This window comes from Plutella xylostella, chromosome 9 (genome assembly GCF_932276165.1).
Source record: "Plutella xylostella chromosome 9, ilPluXylo3.1, whole genome shotgun sequence".
Classification (NCBI taxonomy): Eukaryota; Metazoa; Arthropoda; class Insecta; order Lepidoptera; family Plutellidae; genus Plutella; species Plutella xylostella.
This window is the reverse complement of record NC_063989.1, coordinates 6,880,804-6,898,304: the sequence shown is the minus strand read 5'-3', so window position 1 is coordinate 6,898,304 and position 17,501 is coordinate 6,880,804. Positions and strand designations below refer to the sequence as shown.

Genomic DNA, 17,501 nt, shown 5'->3' with positions numbered 1-17,501 from the left:
CGTAACTCATCATCAAATCCATAATTATACTTTTATCACAAATCAAAACTATATGCAAGAAATGGCGCTACCACATCCGTATCAACCGACACAGGCCCTCAATTTACACTTCCCAATTCTTCAGGTGGCCAGCACGCGGTTCCTGGGCCGGCACGGGAAGAAGCTCAAGTCTGTCACCATCATCCACTCGTCCACCACGGAGACCGTCCGGCTGCCGGACGGGGATGGCCAGGGGCTGATCGTGCATACTGCTGTCAGGTGAGGAGTTATGAAAAGATTACTGTAGAACGATGTCAAGGCTTCGCGAAACTAATCACGGAAATATACGAGAGTGTGGATCGGCACTTATCTTTCTTCGTTCATCTTTACTGAACTAGTGTAGTAGTGTGTCGGAGGTTTAACAGGTATTGCTTTTCAGTTAGTGTTAGTCTTTACTGCCTACGATGGTCCACTCCTGGATATTATGCCACCCCGATATGTCTCCGCTATTTCTAGATAAAGCAAAAGTAACCAGTAGTTTGGTATTGCTTTTCAACGATAAATAAATTTTGCGTTATTTGTTCCACAGATCGAAGCTTCCATTGAAGAAGAAAGTGGCTCTGCGCACGCGCGCCTACCGCAACAAGAAGGATCACAAGAGCAAATCGGAAAAACACTCGCCCGCGCACGTCGCCAACAAAGTCAGGGTACGACCACTTTCTATTTTGCACCTCATTATCGAACGATATTTAAATAAACGGTGACTTATGTTTGTTGTCTTCTCTGTTTTTACAGAAACCCAGCTTGCCTCTCAAGCCAGAAGACGCTCACAAAGTGATAAAAGAAAGCACGGCAATCGTCACGAATGCCGAGGGCAAGTCCCCGAAACACGTAATTTTGTCAAAACAAAAAGGAAAAGTGAAAAAGCGTAAAGCAAAGGTTAAAAAGGAGACGATAGACTACAGTTCTATGCAGAAGCATCCTGCCACTCCGACAAAAGACACGGAGGCTCTGACCAAGGTGCAGAAGTGGTTGCTGAGCTCGCCGCAGCCGGCCGCGCTGCCCAAGTCCAAGTCCATCCCCGTGGCGCTGGCGGAGCAGCGGCGGCCAGGCCAGCCCGCGCGCCGCCCCGCGCGCAGCGCCACCAACCTGCTGCAAGGGGACAAGGCGCGCCTGCAGGTCGTCTTCAAGCCGCCCTTCCGCTTCAGCGTCAAGATATGCAAGAGCGACAAAACAAAGGTCGTCCTCGACAAATCCTCGAAGCCCGACATGGAGCGGAAACGTCAGGAACCGATACTTCCACAGATTACCCCCGAAGATGCCAATAAATCGAATCCATCCAATATTACTAAGGCTCTTAAACATTCCAATTCCACGAGAAATAGTATAGACACTGCCGTGCCAACAGCCGTAGCACCTAAATTAGAGAAGACAAAAGTAGAGGAGGCTGTCGAGCACGGGTACGCGAACCTGCTCCCGCGCAGCGCCAGCGACTGCCGCGTGGGCCGCCCCGCCGACGCGCGCCGCGGCGGACACAAGAAGAGCAACTCCGTCGGACAGCGGAAGGAGACCACGGAGAGCCGCCAGAACCTCATCGCGGCGGAGGAGGCCGAGCCCGCGCACCTGTACGAGAACGTGGCGGCCGACGCGCCGCGCAGCTGCAGCATGCCGCGCCGCCGCCCCGCGCCCGTCGCGCGCCAGAGCAGCCACGGCGGGCTGCCGGGCGGCGGGCAGCGCGCCGCGCGGCACCACAGCGCGGCCGAGGCGCCCAGCGCGCCGCCGCTGCGCCGGCAGCTCAGCGAGGCGGAGCTGGGCCGCTCCGCGCTGGGCCTGCACCTGCTGGGCAAGGACAAGCTGCAGCGGCAGCTGAGCGCGGGCGCGCCGCTGCCCCGGCCCTACAGCTGGAGCGCGCGCGCCGCGGACTGCGAGCCGCTGCCGCGCGCCAGCAAGCGGACCACCTTCACGTTCGGCGAGCTCAAGCACTGCGTGCCGGACGCGCCCGCCTGCCCCGCGCCGCCGCCGCCCCCGCACTACCACGACAACTGACCCCCCACTCCTAGTGACTGTGACTCTGTCGTGCATGAACGAAGTGAACAAACTATCCTCGTGTAAATTTAGTCCGACGCATGTTACCATCGTCGGGAAATAGTGTAAATATGGTAAATTCGCTTTTATTATTAGGACTAATGAAACCTGCCACTGAAACAGACCATTGCCCAGTTGAAAGAACCGTATATCTACGCACTCTCCATTCCATATTTTTTCGAGTGCTAGTGTGCGGCCGGTGCTACGCCTGTGGTGCTCATCTCCGAGGCAGGTAGATCGGGTCTCCATCAGCTGGCAATGGTCTAGTTTCACTGTATGATCTCTACAAATGAATCTCTATTTTTTCACACGTGTTTATTGTACAAATTGACTCATGTGTAAAGTGTTCATATTATTATGATGATTTTAATTCTCATACTTTTACGATGCAAGTCATACTCATACATTAGTATTATTTTCTTTTACTATTTTTATATTGAGTTTAGATATATATGAAGTAATGGAAACGTGCTAAGTACAATAATGAACAAACTAATAACGAATAGGTCTTACCATAATTATATTTGGCTATTATTTTAAATAGCTGTCAATTAACGTGTCAATGTATTTAAAACAAATTACTAAGTACCTATCTAACTAACTATTTAAACCTCTAATATTGTCATATCATCAGATCAGTAACTTTTAAACAATTTGACGTTCCAAGATATCTTGTAGTCACCATTTTAAAATCTTTTTTTAACCAAATCATGCATAAAATAATTATGTGGGATATATGGGTATCGAGAGTATTTAGCAAATACCTAGTTAGTTACCTTATCTTATTTTATAGAGATGGTTTGGTGACTCCAAGAGTTCTGACGTATTATTGTTTAGTTTTTACTGTCTTGAATACCGACATAACATTTAAAATATAATTTTGCTACAAATATTAAACTTACCCTATAACACCAATTAACAAAGTAAAATAAAAGTAAAGTAGGCATTCAAATACTTACCCATTATGTTGGATAAGGACAAGAACAAAATACCTACTTAATTTCCATTCTACACTATGATCTTTTAAGGTCCATTCCAATATACTGCGAAATCTATGCAATATTCTGTATTTTTTATGCTACATATTTTATGCAATATTGGGGCAGGCAGACGAACGAGCCCAATAAATGAATACATTTTAGACAATAGTATATTCATGTACCTACTTATGTACGATCTGTATTAAAGTTGTATTACCTTCTGCTAGACGGTAATGTTGGTATGTAAATACCATGTAAATACATAGCATAAGTTTGCGTGGCATAAAAATAATACTTTCAAATGTTTCAAACTAAGATTATTTTTTTACTACTTGACTAAATCCAAAGAGAAAGTATTAGTCGGTCAGTACCTACCCTCATCAGATAGATATCGCTCTAAACTTTTTAATTTGTATCTTGAAATACATAATACTTAATTGTTCTTTTAGATATTTACTCAGTTTCACCCAGTGATGTTGTAACCTACTTAATATCATTGGTTTCGTCCAATATTTTTAACTAACTGAAACAAAATGTAGGTACCTAGTTTTTTACTGTTGTGAAAAGAATAAAGATTTTGCAATTGCTTTCCGGCCAATGGCGGAAGCGCCATTGGCTTGTCTATGATAAAGAGCTTTGTAGTAGGAACGTAAGGGTAAGTACATAATACTAAAACTACGCTACGATATTGTATTATAGATGAACTGATATTTAAGACTATTTGGAGATGTTACAAATTTGTATTTAAAAAAATAAATGTATTATTAATTTATGTGTTGGTATGCCTTAATACTATACTATACCAATCTCTCACTATAATTGAATACTTGCCCCGACTGGAATTCGAACCCGTTAGGTAGGTACACATTGTGAGAATTTTCAAAAATATTATTTGGTAGAAATCATTTCAAATGTTTTTGACTGGTAATAATTCTATTGATGTTCTTCCTTAGATTAATAAGTAAAAGTACCTTTATCAGCTTATATTAAATTATTAAATGTATTTATTAATAAATGTGATTAGAGTAGGTATAAAAAACTATAAAATGGTTTTGTAGGAAATATATGTCACTGTTTTCGTTGTTTAGTAAACCTACCACGTAACTTGTGAAGTGGCGAATTCAGTTATGTATAAACTCCATAAGTTAAACGGGTGACAAGCATAATATTGTAGGTTACCTACATGACCTACATCCAACTACATCACATTCCGTAAAATCCTTATTAATAAGTAGTCCTTGCACTTTTTATTAACCCTGACTATTTTCTCGTACCGTACTACCTACATAACTTATTTGTTCCAAGTGCCTTAAGAACAAATCACAAAATTTCCTATATTACTAATACCAGGGAAAATAAAACATGATACCTATAGGGGTTTATATTAACATACGATACTAACTAACTAAATCAATAAAAATATACCGAAAAATACCGCTATCCGCTTTGCTAGCCTGCTCATCTCTGGTGGACAGGCAGCCTTATAATAAAACCTTATTATCATCGATATACGTAAACTAAGTAATATTTTTGAGTTAGTTATTTTATGTGTAAGCCCTTAACAATAAGATCATTATGTTTAACTCATGGAGTTAGCAAGTCTACATAAAAGTTACTCTATGGTACCTACTACGGTTTAACTTAAATAGATTGCGTGGTGATTACGTAATATTCCACCCTGCCCCCGTATTTTGTAACTTTTTGAGAGTTAGCAACCGGTGATAATTGGTATCAACTTAGAGACTTATTAACCGAAAACACCAAAAATCTTAGTGAAAGAAATATGCAAGAAGCCTAACAATATATCCTTACATTCAACATAAACGTTTGTGAAATCAGATAAGTCCGTAAAAAGTTATCAATTAATAATGCTCTAAGTTGACAGCCATTTTATACCAACCAACCCTACTCGGAGTTGCATAATACGGGGGCTGGTATTGCATTATTTTCTCTGTCTATTGTCTGTGATAGGAATACTTAAAAAATATTTTATAATTTCCATCTAAAAATACAAATTTGTAATAAATTCCTAATGTACTATTTTTTTCTGCATTTTTTAAAACCTACATAATATTAAATGAATCCAAATAAATACAGTTTATTATTTTTTAATTAAAATAGATCACCTACCCTCATAATGTTAAAATGGTTATAAAGATGCTTTGATCATTAGAATATAATCAAAGTAAAAGTAAAGATGGAGCAGTAGCTCTGTCGGGTAGGCAAGTAAAAGCGTGAGGCCATTATTAATATAATTATGCTGAATATGCTGAGAACATAAAGATTTAATTCGCGAAAAATTAGTCAGACGGACTAGCACACTAGGAAATAATACATATGCGCCGCGCCTACTGAGAAAAATATATAAGTAATGAACTAGTATTTTTGACTCAGAATAATGACCGTACTGTGCAATATTTTTTTGTTAAAAAATCATTGAATTTCTAAACTTTATGAACAGTTTTGTTTTTTTTTATATTAAGCGGCAAAAAATATTGTTCACTTTAAGGTATGTGACTGAAGATAAATTAACAGGAGTAGGTATATTTCTAAATTAGCTTCATTATAGTACCTAGGTACATTATTGAAAAGCGTAAATTCAAAAAAACCCTTGGTTTTCCTGTTTTTCCCATGTTTTTCCACGTTTTCAGACTTTCAATTGTTTTATTGCTATCACCTTTCTTTCTGTCAACTTCCTAGCCATCCTAGCAACTATAAGTTGCTATTTAATTTCTCATCTCAGTTTAATTATAAATGGCCCCGATTCGATACAGTCTCCATTATGAAGATTATTCAGAACATTTACTATCAAGATTTGGGAAATTACTACAAATTCAGTCCTTGGTTGACATGACACTGATGTGTAGTTCGCACACTTTGCGTGTCCATAAAGCTGTTCTTGCAGCTAGCAGTGCATATTTTCAGGTGAGTCCTTATACATAGGTAGGCCTTACCAATAGGATAGAGGTCTCCCCAATAGCGCCACAATTTTCTATTCTTCGTGGGTAACTAGGTATAACAATACGAACAGTACCGGAGATTAATGGCTGATCATGATTGACGAAGGAGTAATGACTGGTAGCGAAATATGTTTTGATGTGGTTCAAGATTACCTATCTTGTGATAGAGAAGGTACCTACCTATATAAAGGCCTCCTACAATACGTCCAGAAAGTGAAAGTACCGTTAGTCCAGTATTATGTAGACACATTAGATAGGTACCTACTATGTTTTAAATGTTACATCTACTCATGTTTTGCCAGGATGTCCTTCAAAAGCAAACTGGGGAACCCCTCATCATCCTCAAAATGCGGTTCAGCGTGCTAAAGTCGTTAGTAGAGTTCATGTACTGCGGCAAAACACAATGTTTGGAGGAAAACCTCGATGAACTGGTTTCTGCTGCCCAGTTTCTGAAGATAAAGGGTTTGTCCAAAGTGACTAAAGAAGGCCTGGGAATCGCAAATAATAGTAAGTTTTATTATGAGGTAAGTGCTTATCTTGTACCTACCTATAGGTACTTACCTACTTATTGCAAATGTACCTAACCATAATCGTATGTAATAGTATGTATAAGTGCCTATATTCTTTATAAGCCTTCGGAATCTTGTAAAATATTTTCTTTATTTTAGGTGAACTTCCAGTTTTTACGCCGCCCGTGGTAGTAAATCGCCCGCCTCAATCACTAATTAATTCGCAATTACCGGTAGGTAAACTATTTTTGTTTAGGTATTTTGAACTTTTCAATAAATAAGGTACTTAAGTAGTTTCCCTTATCCTTCACATTTTCCTATACCAGCTTACCCTTTACCTACCGAGTAATTAACCGTTGAACCAACAGGAGCTCAAAGAACCCCAGCCCCTGCCGCCACCGCCCGAGTTGCCCGATGCTACGGCCGGCGACCCAGCTGATGCACTTGCAAGAAATAGTAAGAAGGTAATGTGATTATCTGTTTTAAATAGGCAGCTATAACTAGATAGGTACCTATAGGCGCCAATAGGGTATTCATGAACTAATTTTCATGTCCCCAAAGGACCGAAATAGAACCTTCATCTCTTTAACAGGAACTTAACCACTTTCTTGTTTACTATATTCCTTCTTTCTCCCACAAGGACATGGTGGTCTGCTACCCATTTAACATGGACAGCAAAGGAGCCCCCCCGGCCCCGCCTGTCGTGGCCTACGCCGACACCCCGCGCCCGGTCAAACCAAGACGAGGAAGACCTAGCGTAAGTACCTACCTAGATAATTACATATTTAGATACTCGTGCATGTAGATGATATTGTACCAAAATGATTTTTTTATCCCAAACCGTGTGTATCATACCATCCGTGATACCATGCCATTCCGGGCAACGGATATTCGATTCCCGGTAGCTCAATGTATTACCTTTATCTTAAAGAGGCAACTATTAATCACGACGGTAGGTTCCTCACTAATAAATATCTCGATAACAGCAACGCAACACCTGGGAGTCAGGCGCAGGGCTAGGCCGCGCCGCCGAGCGAGCCCTCATGCGACGCGAACAGGACTCCAGGAAAGCCATACACCAGCTGAAACATCTGCAGACTAGATACAATCAGGTACTGTTCTACTACATTATACTGAACAACATCACTATAAATAGGTAAAATTAAAGTCTATTTATATTTGAGATGGTTTATGTTGTTAACAGGATTACATGGATAGAGTTTCCCTCTCGCAAGCCGTGAACAGCATCTGTGGTCCGGAGTCGGCCGACAGTAACTACATGAACATAGACGCAGACTTCATGTATTTGGACCAATCGGTTTCGTCTAATGTCCTCAATCCTCCTTTACCGTACAGCAAGGAACTAAACTTGGGTAACCAGACCATCACTTCGAGCTACACCACCCCTAGCACCAGTGGCGGTGACGCAGGCGCTACTGGAGGCGTCTCTTCTGCCATGTCGCAATATGTGAATGCCCTTAAAAACGCCGGCCTCCCGACTGACCTTCCGATCCTTTTCGAATCGGGCGATGGCTCATACATCAACGTGAACGAAAAAGTACTCCTGGATATGGTGCAGAGCAGTGAGATACAGTACGAGGTCATCGAGCAACCGAACATTATACAAAGTGTTTCCGATCCTAGCGAGATTAAAAGTATCGATGATTTGTCTAAATCTATAGAAAGAGGAGAAATGATGATCAGCAATAAGAACTACGATAGTGGCAATAGCAGCTATAATAAAGACACATCAGGGTATCGGAGCCAGGATGATACGATCAGCAGCTTGAATGCTATTCTTCCAGACAATTTGGAACCTTTCGAAGAACAGCAAAGCTATGTGGTGATGGATCAGCGACTGCAGGGGACTAGCAGTGTAATGGATCACGTTAACAATGACTTTTCGTGCATTGATGGAGACATGCATTTCTTCACAAAGTCTATGAGCGACGATGTAAAGAAATATTACGAGGGTCACCATGGTTTAGATGAAGCTTCCGTTATGGAGCAGCTATGTCCTACTAGCACTTCATTAGACACCAGTTTTAGCATGTCTCTCCTTGATAAAACTCACTTGGAAAGTGGAAATTTAGGGCAACAATTTGGTTCTCTAAATGCTGAAGATTTGCGCAGGAATGATGACTGTTACGATTTTGCTCTGGATTGCTTGATTTCCACCCCTAAACGGAATGATAAAAGCAAGTATGACAGCAACCAGATGGAAAAAGATGCTCGAGAACGCGATGAAATAATTAAAGATTTAATGAATATAGAAAATATGACACAAAGCTGTGTTGAAAATCGCAACAATAATGAGATTAATAAGACGGGCGGTATTGAGCATGACAAAGAGGAGGGATTTAACGAGCCTTTGAACGTAGACAGTTTATTTGAGGCAGGGAGTCATGAGACCAACAACCCGGAGAAAAATGATTCAGAGAATTTATCAGCTGCCGTTCCTTCTAGCGGTATTCAATGGGACAATACGGACAAGAATAAGGATAGCATGGCCGAGGTATTTGAAGATACAGATATAATTAACGTAACAAGTAACAAAGACCTCCCAGGTCCAGATCCTATGATAACACCATCCCAGTATGACAACGACGGCCCACCACCAGTAATTGACTTGACTAAATCAATGAAATCTGAGATGTGGAATGTAGACGTCGACATGTTGGATGATAAAGAAAACTTTGAAAAAGGTGCAAATGCCGAGAATATAGAGTCTACTTTAGAAGATGACATCCCTTTTGCAGTGGGGCTACAGCCGCTGAAACAAATCGAGCCAACGGGGGATAACAGTCTGCTGAAAAGGAGAAACCCTCTCGAAGACTTGTCTAATAATGATGATTCTAAATATCTGAAACGTAAGATGAAGCATAAGAAAATATTATAAAAATTATGTGGACGTACCTAATCTTTACTGAAGGTGTCTTAATATTTAGTGAATTAAAATAATATTAATAGATTTTAAATTGTTTGTTTTATATCACTAATTTTACTACCAGCAATGAAAATACGAAATAGTGGGTCAGATTTATTGTAAACTTCATAATTTATACCTTAATTTAACAAAGATATGCGAATCTGCTGAGATGTTCCACAATATCACACACTTTGAAAACAAATGCATGTACGTTTTGTACTAAATATTTACAGTCAGGCCCACATCGCTTATAAATAATAAAAATAAAACTATGCAATCTAAAGAAATGGCTCGGATTGTTTGTAAAAAGGTAAAAAAATACATCATACTGATTATAAAAGCGACTAAAAGCGTCATAGATAAACTAAAATTATTCCATTTGATTTGATGACTACAGCTGACAGATTTTACTAGTTTACTTCTTACTTTCTTACACTATCAAGGCACGATCGCAACACGCGTAACATCATTTTACTCGTTTTTGATGGACCCATTCTTAATATCTAAAGAGATTCATTAAGTCATCAACTAATGATAGTGATATGGGGCTTACATAAGGTTGTACGTTAACAGAAATAAGATATCTTACACACTAAATTATTGTCAGTAAAGACGACACATAAAAAAACGAGAAGAAATTGTATAAGTAGATAAAAGGAAAAGGTGTACAAACATATAAATGAGATTTCTATGTCAGAAATATAGCGAAATAAAATGGCCGGAATGTATCACAACCTAATATCAAATAGTTAAATCATAAAATACTTAAATATCATATTTAAACATAGTAACTAATGCTCTTTTTTAAATGATAGTTCATAGTTAATAAGTTATCGATAACTTTCAAATAGATAATAATCAGAAAAAAATACGTTCGCTTTCTCTTACACCTAAGAAATAGATTCACTTAAAGCTAATCATCACGTCATGGATTTGCGCGTAAAGTATGAAAGACCTGCTATCAATAGCATTTCAATTGCCACCCGCTGGGTCGCAGCCCCGTTGTTACTCCTCACGTAGTAACCGTACGAGTCACTGTGGTAATCACCCATTTGGAATGTTATAGTTGGCGATGACATCCTACCATCACCCCCGTTGGAGTAACCTAGGACTCGGAGTCTATAGGTCTTGCCTGGAGTGAGGCTCGTCACATAGGCCTCCAGCTTACGGTCGACGGGAACCAGAGTGTCGTTAGCCGTACTCATGTCCTGGTCGATCTCCCACACTCGTACCTGGTACAATAAGAACACATTATAGGTATGTAACATGTCTAGAGGGTAATGGAGACAAATTAGGGACTTCCTTTCAATGTGAACAAGAGGCAGACAAATAAAGGAATGACGCAAAGTAGGTACCTACTATAATACTGTAGTGTAGATGCCGTGTAGGCGGACTTTGAAGGTCAAAAATAGGATGGAACTTCATTAGTTTACGATTAAAACCTTTGTATTGAGCCCGCCATACCTACTACGAAACAACGAAACATTTCCTAAAAGCAATGAAATTATTACACTCTGACTTGTCAAATATTTTGGACATTTTAATTTACTAATATTTTGTATGCATAGTGCTACCCACGGTCTACCTACCTATTTTTAGATAACAAAAACATTACACTGTTAAACACCTCAGACAGGCAACCAGCCGATTAAGACTATTATGAAATCAAAATTATGTATGTGAGTTGGTCAGAACTCAGGGCAGTTGCCGCACTCTTGTGAAGGCCCTCTGTACCACCTCAGTACCAAATGACAACAATATCACCACTAACCTTATATCCAATAAGCGGCTCCTCTTCATCCGTGGGCTGCACATACCGCCACACGACGCGCACGGTGCTGGGGTTCACGGCCCACACGTTGACGGACGCCGGCGGCTTCTGCGGCGCTTTGCGGAATGTGCGCTCCAAGTACCGCTCGCTTTCAGGGCCCTCGCCGGCCGAGTTGAACGCCATCACCTGGGGAGGTTATGCTGTATAGTAAACTCTCATGTGTAGTTAAAAAAAAATCATATACAGAATTGTTGCGCACGAAATGGTTCTCGAATGGATCACGACAGGGTGCAGGGAGGTAGAGTGGGGCAACTTGTTTGTATGAGATTATGCTGATGATAGGGAGATCTTGAGTAAATCACGATAGGGGTAGAGTGGGGTAGCTAACAGCCCAATTGGGTAAAGATTTGTATGAGATAATTCTTCCAGAGCTGCAGATGATGATGACAGAGTATTGTAGCAATCTTTTAGATAGGACAACGTCTAGTAGTCAATGATTATATTGGCTGATTTTAAAGAACACTTTGAGGCAGTTTCTTACCTTGACAAAGTAGTAGGTATCGGGCTGCAGCCCCACCACGAGCGCCCAGTTGCGCGTGGTGCGCGACAGGTAGTAGATGCACTCCTCCTCCTTGTTGGCCTGCTTCCAGTACTTGAGGCGGTGGCCGATGAGCTTGCCGCGTAGCCGCTCGCGCGACTGGTCGATGGGGTTCCAGGTGACGTTGAGCGCCGTCGAGTTGTAGGAGCGCGCGTACACCTGCTGCGGCGCCACCTGCGGCATGTCCTCGGCCGAGTACACCGCCGCCACCGCGCTCTCCGGGCCCGCGCCCATGCTGTTGAACGCCTGCACTTTCACGTCGTATTTAGTGTAGAAGTAGTCGAGCGCGATGTGCACCACGTACATGCCGATGTTGCCGTACTTGTTCAGCAGCAGGCTCTGGAACTCCACCTCGGTGCCGTTGCGCCGCCAGAAGATCTTGTAATGAATGCCCGGGCCATTCTGGTGAGAGAGAGGCAGGGGGGTCCACTTGATGGTGAGGTCGCCGATCTTGCCGCCGCCGCCGCCGATGTTGTCGGGCGCGGTGTACGGCTTGTCGGGCAGCGTGGAGAACTGCGGGCTCGGCGCCGACGGCGTGCCGAAGCCGAGCAGGTTGACCGCCTGCACGCGGAACTCGTAGACCGACCACGGCAGCAGCGGGCTGTTGATGACCGCGCGCTTGCGCCCGTTGTAGCGGTCCACCTCCATCACGTTCACCACGTTGTCGTTGATGACGGTCCACGTGGCGTTCCACTGCGTGCGGCCCGACACGATGTAGCTGGTGATGGGGCGGCCGTTGGAGCCGCTGTCGGTCCACTCGAGCGTGACGGCGGCGCGCTGGATGTTGAGCACCTGCAGGCCGCCGGGCGCGCCGGGCGGGCCCTCCACGCGCAGCTGCATGTGCGACGAGATGCGCCCGATGGCCGACTTCACGATGCACTCGTAGTCGCCCGTGTCCGCCAGGCTCACGTTGTAGATCGTCAGCTCGCCGCCGTCCATGTAGATGCGCCTGTCAGCATATAGATCTGCTGCCTCCTTCATGCGCAGGCCGTTGTGCTTCCAGAAGTAGGCGATGTCGAGCAGCGGGTCGATGTCGGCGCTGCAGTGCAGGAAGATGGTCTCGGTGACCTGCACGGTCATGCGCGGCTGCAGGCGCTCGATGAACCGCGGCGCGCGCAGCACCAGCAGCCGCCCGCGGCTCTCGTCCGTGCCGTACTTGTTCTTAGCGATGCACGTGTAGATGCCCTCGTCGTCACGAGAAATCTGCCTGATTATTAAATTACCATTCTCTGTAATGAACCTTTTGCCGCCAGCGCCGATTACGATGTTGTCCTTCTTCCAAGTAAAAGTAGGTTTAGGAGCTGCTTCTGGGTTGCATTTTATGGTGACGTTGCCGCCTTCGGAACCGTATGTTTCGGATTCTAAAGGCCTCTTCTTGAATGAGGGCTTTAGGGACAAGACTCGAAGTTGCCCAGAGGAGTAACTAGTTTTCAATTGGTTTTTGGCTTCACACTGATACATGCCGGGATCTCTTGTGTGATGCAAATGTCTGATTGTCAAAACGTTATCTTGAATAATGTAGCGGTCCCTGTCTTCTGGTTCCAGTGTTTCCATAGAGAGCTTTACACCATTCTTCCACCAAGTATAGTTGACATCGGGAATACCAAATGCCTCACAGTTCCAGTGTAACTCACCATCATTGTCCATGTGCTTGTCAGTTAAAGGAATGGTAAAGTTGGGTTCAGCTTGTACTTTTAAGAAGACACTGTTAGAAATGCGAGCCCGGTCGTTGCGAACCTCACAGATATACTCACCTTCATCCTCAACCCCTACATGAGGAATTGTGAGGACTCTATTGAAGTTGCTCAGTTGTGCTTTTCTTGGCAAGTTTTCGTTTTTCCTTGTCCAGTTGTAAGAAGGAACAGGATAGCCAAATGTGACACACTCCAATCTGACTTCTTGGCCCACATAAGGAGCCTCAGGGAAAACTTTGGGAAAATTGTTGGGAAATTTAAGTTGCTGGTAATCTGAATGAGGATAGACATAAAGAGGAAAGAATGGTCCGTTTCTTCCAGCATCAGACACTTTGCTCATCACATTACAACTGTAGTTTCCCCTGTCTATGGCTTCCAAAGCTGAGAAGTACAGACCTCCATCATACGACACAAACACTCTCTTGTCCTCTTCCACCAGATTAGGGAAATATCCTCGTGCCCACAGGAAGTTAACCGCCGGGTAGTAGGAGGGTGGGTCACAGTACATAACCTTCCCCCAGTACTGGTTACCACTTTCAACCGGTCTCTTCTGGTTGAACTCCCTGATGTATCCAAAAGAAAGTAGCACTGACTCCGAACGAATGGTCCCAAACTTGTTGGTGGCTGTACAATGGTACTTAGTACTATCTTTCTCTGCATCTGGACTGTAGATCAGTAATGTTCCCCCGCTTATTACATACCTTGTGTTGTTCAAAGGGTCAAGTCGATGGAAAACTGGTCTATCAAGCTCAAAATCTTCTTTGTACCAATTGTATGAGGGTGAAGGAAATCCACCAGCAATGCATGTGAGGTGCACAAAAGTAGACATCACAGGATCATAGACAGTGTTGACTGGCTCCTGTATGAAGTATGGTCCTCGTGGAATGTGAAGTGGGTCATATGTGTCCAAGCCATAAGTAAAAGACCTTTGTTCTTCAAACAAGTACCTGAGTCTTTGACTCAAACCTTCACAGATGAAATGAAAATATTGGGTTCCCTCCACTGGAGACAAGCCCCATCGACCATCTTCCTTGGAAAATCTGTACACAAGATAATCTCTTGGCAACAAATTGTAACTTTGGTAAGTCAACTGTCTATCATCAAAGAAGGCATTTTCCAAGCCAGACAGTTGTGAGCCATCTGCATCGTTGGACCAGTAGCCGGGCGTCTGTTGGTGGGCGCCGACATACCAGGAACCTTTCTGAGGATCTAGTCTCATGAGGCTGGTGATGATGAAGCCATGCTCCTCGGGGCTGTTGACCGCAGCCAGGTCTGCCTCGTAAGCTTGGCATATCTTCCTGGCCTCATTCCGCGGCCGGTCTGGGGACTTGGTGAAGCGGTAGCAGGACTCACGGTACCGGATCCAGTTGGGTGGACAGCGGTAACGCTCTTCATAGTCTAACCCCGCATAGTAACTGGCTGTGTTCTGCGGGTCTATTTCGTTGTCATCGCCTTCTCCGTATGTGTCTGAGTTGAAACTGTCCTGGTAGAAATGGCTCTGAGGCTGCACAGGCGAGCTGTAATCATTTACGTTTCCATTTACCGGAAAACTACCGTAAGGCACTTGGGAGTTTGGACGATATGCTGAACCATTTAGAGAACTATCCGGCAAATAAGGCTGTTGCGGATAGTTTTGGTTGTACGGGCTATTTGGTTCTAACACTTGGCCATACACTAAACTTGTAACTGCCCACAAGAGCAACGCATTCTTCATTTTCTGAAATAAAAATAAATCTATTATGTGTTGATTTGTGACGAATATACAAGTATGATAAAGAGTTTTGAATTGATGAACATACAGACCGTTAAGAAATCATTCGTTACAAATAAATATTCAATAATAAAATTCTTTGATGACCAACACAAGCCTCGCCCATTTACCAGTTTCTTTTTAAAAATATGACATTTGGAAGTCAAGGTAAAGTTGCCATGAATTAAAAACACAGATCACCTACCTACCTAGAAAATAAATATTGATCTCTCTTTATACCCCATTTACACTCTCGCCTCGGCCCTCGCCTCCTCGCTCGCCTCGTCACTCGTGCGGAGGCGCGAATGTAAACACCCACTCGCGTGTGACGCGAGTGGGTGTTTACACTCTCGTGCAGAGTTCAGTTGTCTTTGAGCTAGCAACGATGGAGGACGTCGAAGTTTTAGCCGCAACAATAAAGAATTTATGTATGATCACCGATTACTTCGCCGTTTATGGACCGATTTTGAAAATTCATTGTTTTTATGTGTTGGGTTGAGATCCCAAGTGGTCCCATTTTTTTCAAATTTTGATTCCACCTCCAAGGGTGGGTAAAGGGTTAAAAACAGGCTATGAATTTCCATTTTGGGTACCTATTAACCGATTGTAGTTAATGAAATTTAGAAAGTACATAGGTACTTACCTATATTTTTAACACTAAAAAAAATATGATGGTGACCTTGAGCTGATCTGATGATGGAAACGGAAGGTAGTCAAGGGAACTCCTCAACGGTAGGTATATAGCAACTACTTCGTGTTTACTACTGACTAGTAGGACGTATAGGTATCATTTGCTTCTTAATTTTGATTGTCAATTATTGCAAATAAACTAAGTATAAATAAGTAATAAAATAAAATAATGATAAAAAAACGACTTCAAAAAACCACTAAAACGTAAGAAATAATTTAAAGTTTAGACATGGTTTAGACCTATTCTATGTGACAGTACTAATATATCTAAGCAGGTAAGTACTGCTTTTATTTCTTACGTTTTAGTGTTTTTTTTATTATTATTATTTTATTGAAATATTTACTTATATGAAATTAAATGTTTCGTCTTGCGACCAATCCATTACACAACTGAGGAAAAAACACTACGTTATAATTATACGACGACGAACACAACCTGCGCGGCACGATGTAGAAGCCAGAATGAAGCGGACGCGAGAGTGTAAACACCCGCTCGCGTGCGACGCGAGCTCGACGCGAGCTCCTTTGACTCGTGCCCCAAAAACCGCTCCGGACGCGAGCGCCGCGAGTGGCGAGGCGAGCGAGGAGGCGAGGCGAGCGAGGAGGCGAGCCACGAGCGTCTGTTCACACTCGCGCCTCGCCCCTCGCCTCCTCGCTCGCCTCGCCACTCGTGCGAGAGTGTAAATGGGGTATTAGAAGCTGCTGGCTAGTCGAGTTTTTGCGTATTTGCTAAAACTGCAGTGTGTGGTCAGTATATTCCTATAAAGCTGCGTACAGACCGGCCATACGAACGCCAACAAACGGGTTTCGTTGACCTTCGTTGCTGCAATCTGCCCTGTATTATGTATGATAAATTTAATATCCATCGTTCGGTGGGCCGATCTGTACGCAGCTTAAGTTGTTGGCAAATACGCAAATACAAATAGTCGATAAAACATGGCTGAAACCTGCTCGATAACCCAAGTAAAACTTTTCTGAGGAAGGTGAAAATGCTCAAAATATAAGTTGGTCTGTGGTAATACATTATTTAGAATGGTAACACTGCCATAGTGATGTTCAACTATGAACAAAATTATAATCGATTATAATCGAATCAAACAATTTGATTTTTGAATTCGTATTAAATAATATCGAATAGAATGTCTAGGGCGGCGGAGCGGTGACTACGCGACGCGACGGCGGCGGCGGCGATGCCACATGAAGCGGAAGAATAGTTTAGCATTTTACTGAAAAAATAAACTTAATGGTATGGCTTTTATAGGTTCCTCTGTCCTTATTTTATAACTTTATGACAAGATTTTGTCATTATGTTTCCCCTTATGTTTTCCACCTTGTCCGATCGGAGGCGGCTCGCATCCAGCGCTTCCCCGCGGACTTGACTAGATCGTCCGTCGTGAACACTACCTCTGCTTCACTTACCATCATTTATAATGCCGTGTCATAGACTAGCCGTGTGTATTATGTCATTTTTGGTAATACCTACTTTTTTACCTAGAGGCTGCCGATACCGTGCTGCTCCGCACGATTTTATTAAAATAAATGTTAGACGGCAATTG

General features: G+C 42.9%; 3 protein-coding genes across 3 annotated transcripts in view; 2 read left to right on the top strand and 1 right to left on the bottom strand.

The window, feature by feature from the left end:
• Nucleotides 1–5,136, top strand: part of LOC105382897 (disintegrin and metalloproteinase domain-containing protein 10) — a 105,105-nt gene extending 99,969 nt beyond the window's left edge. Inside the window, exons 13-15 of the mRNA XM_048623239.1 lie at nt 125–258; nt 569–686; nt 775–5,136. Of these exons, the coding sequence (XP_048479196.1) occupies nt 125–258; nt 569–686; nt 775–2,025 (1,503 nt within the window). The 3' untranslated portion in view covers nt 2,026–5,136. The remainder of the gene's footprint in view (nt 1–124; nt 259–568; nt 687–774) is intronic.
• A 387-nt stretch (nt 5,137–5,523) lies between these two features.
• LOC105382879 lies at nt 5,524–9,491 on the top strand. Its single transcript, XM_011552852.3, has 7 exons — nt 5,524–5,969; nt 6,307–6,511; nt 6,673–6,746; nt 6,882–6,977; nt 7,154–7,270; nt 7,500–7,625; nt 7,718–9,491. Exons 1-7 carry the CDS (start codon nt 5,799–5,801, stop codon nt 9,410–9,412), a joined length of 2,484 nt encoding a protein of 827 aa, XP_011551154.3. The 5' UTR covers nt 5,524–5,798; the 3' UTR covers nt 9,413–9,491.
• A 49-nt stretch (nt 9,492–9,540) lies between these two features.
• On the bottom strand, nt 9,541–15,408 carry LOC119690988 (contactin). The gene is made up of 4 exons (XM_038107168.2): nt 15,309–15,408; nt 11,755–15,222; nt 11,214–11,399; nt 9,541–10,674 (listed from the first exon to the last, which is right to left on the bottom strand). Exons 2-4 carry the CDS (start codon nt 15,217–15,219, stop codon nt 10,363–10,365), a joined length of 3,963 nt encoding a protein of 1,320 aa, XP_037963096.2. The 5' UTR covers nt 15,220–15,222; nt 15,309–15,408; the 3' UTR covers nt 9,541–10,362.
• Nucleotides 15,409–17,501: the final 2,093 nt, after the last annotated feature.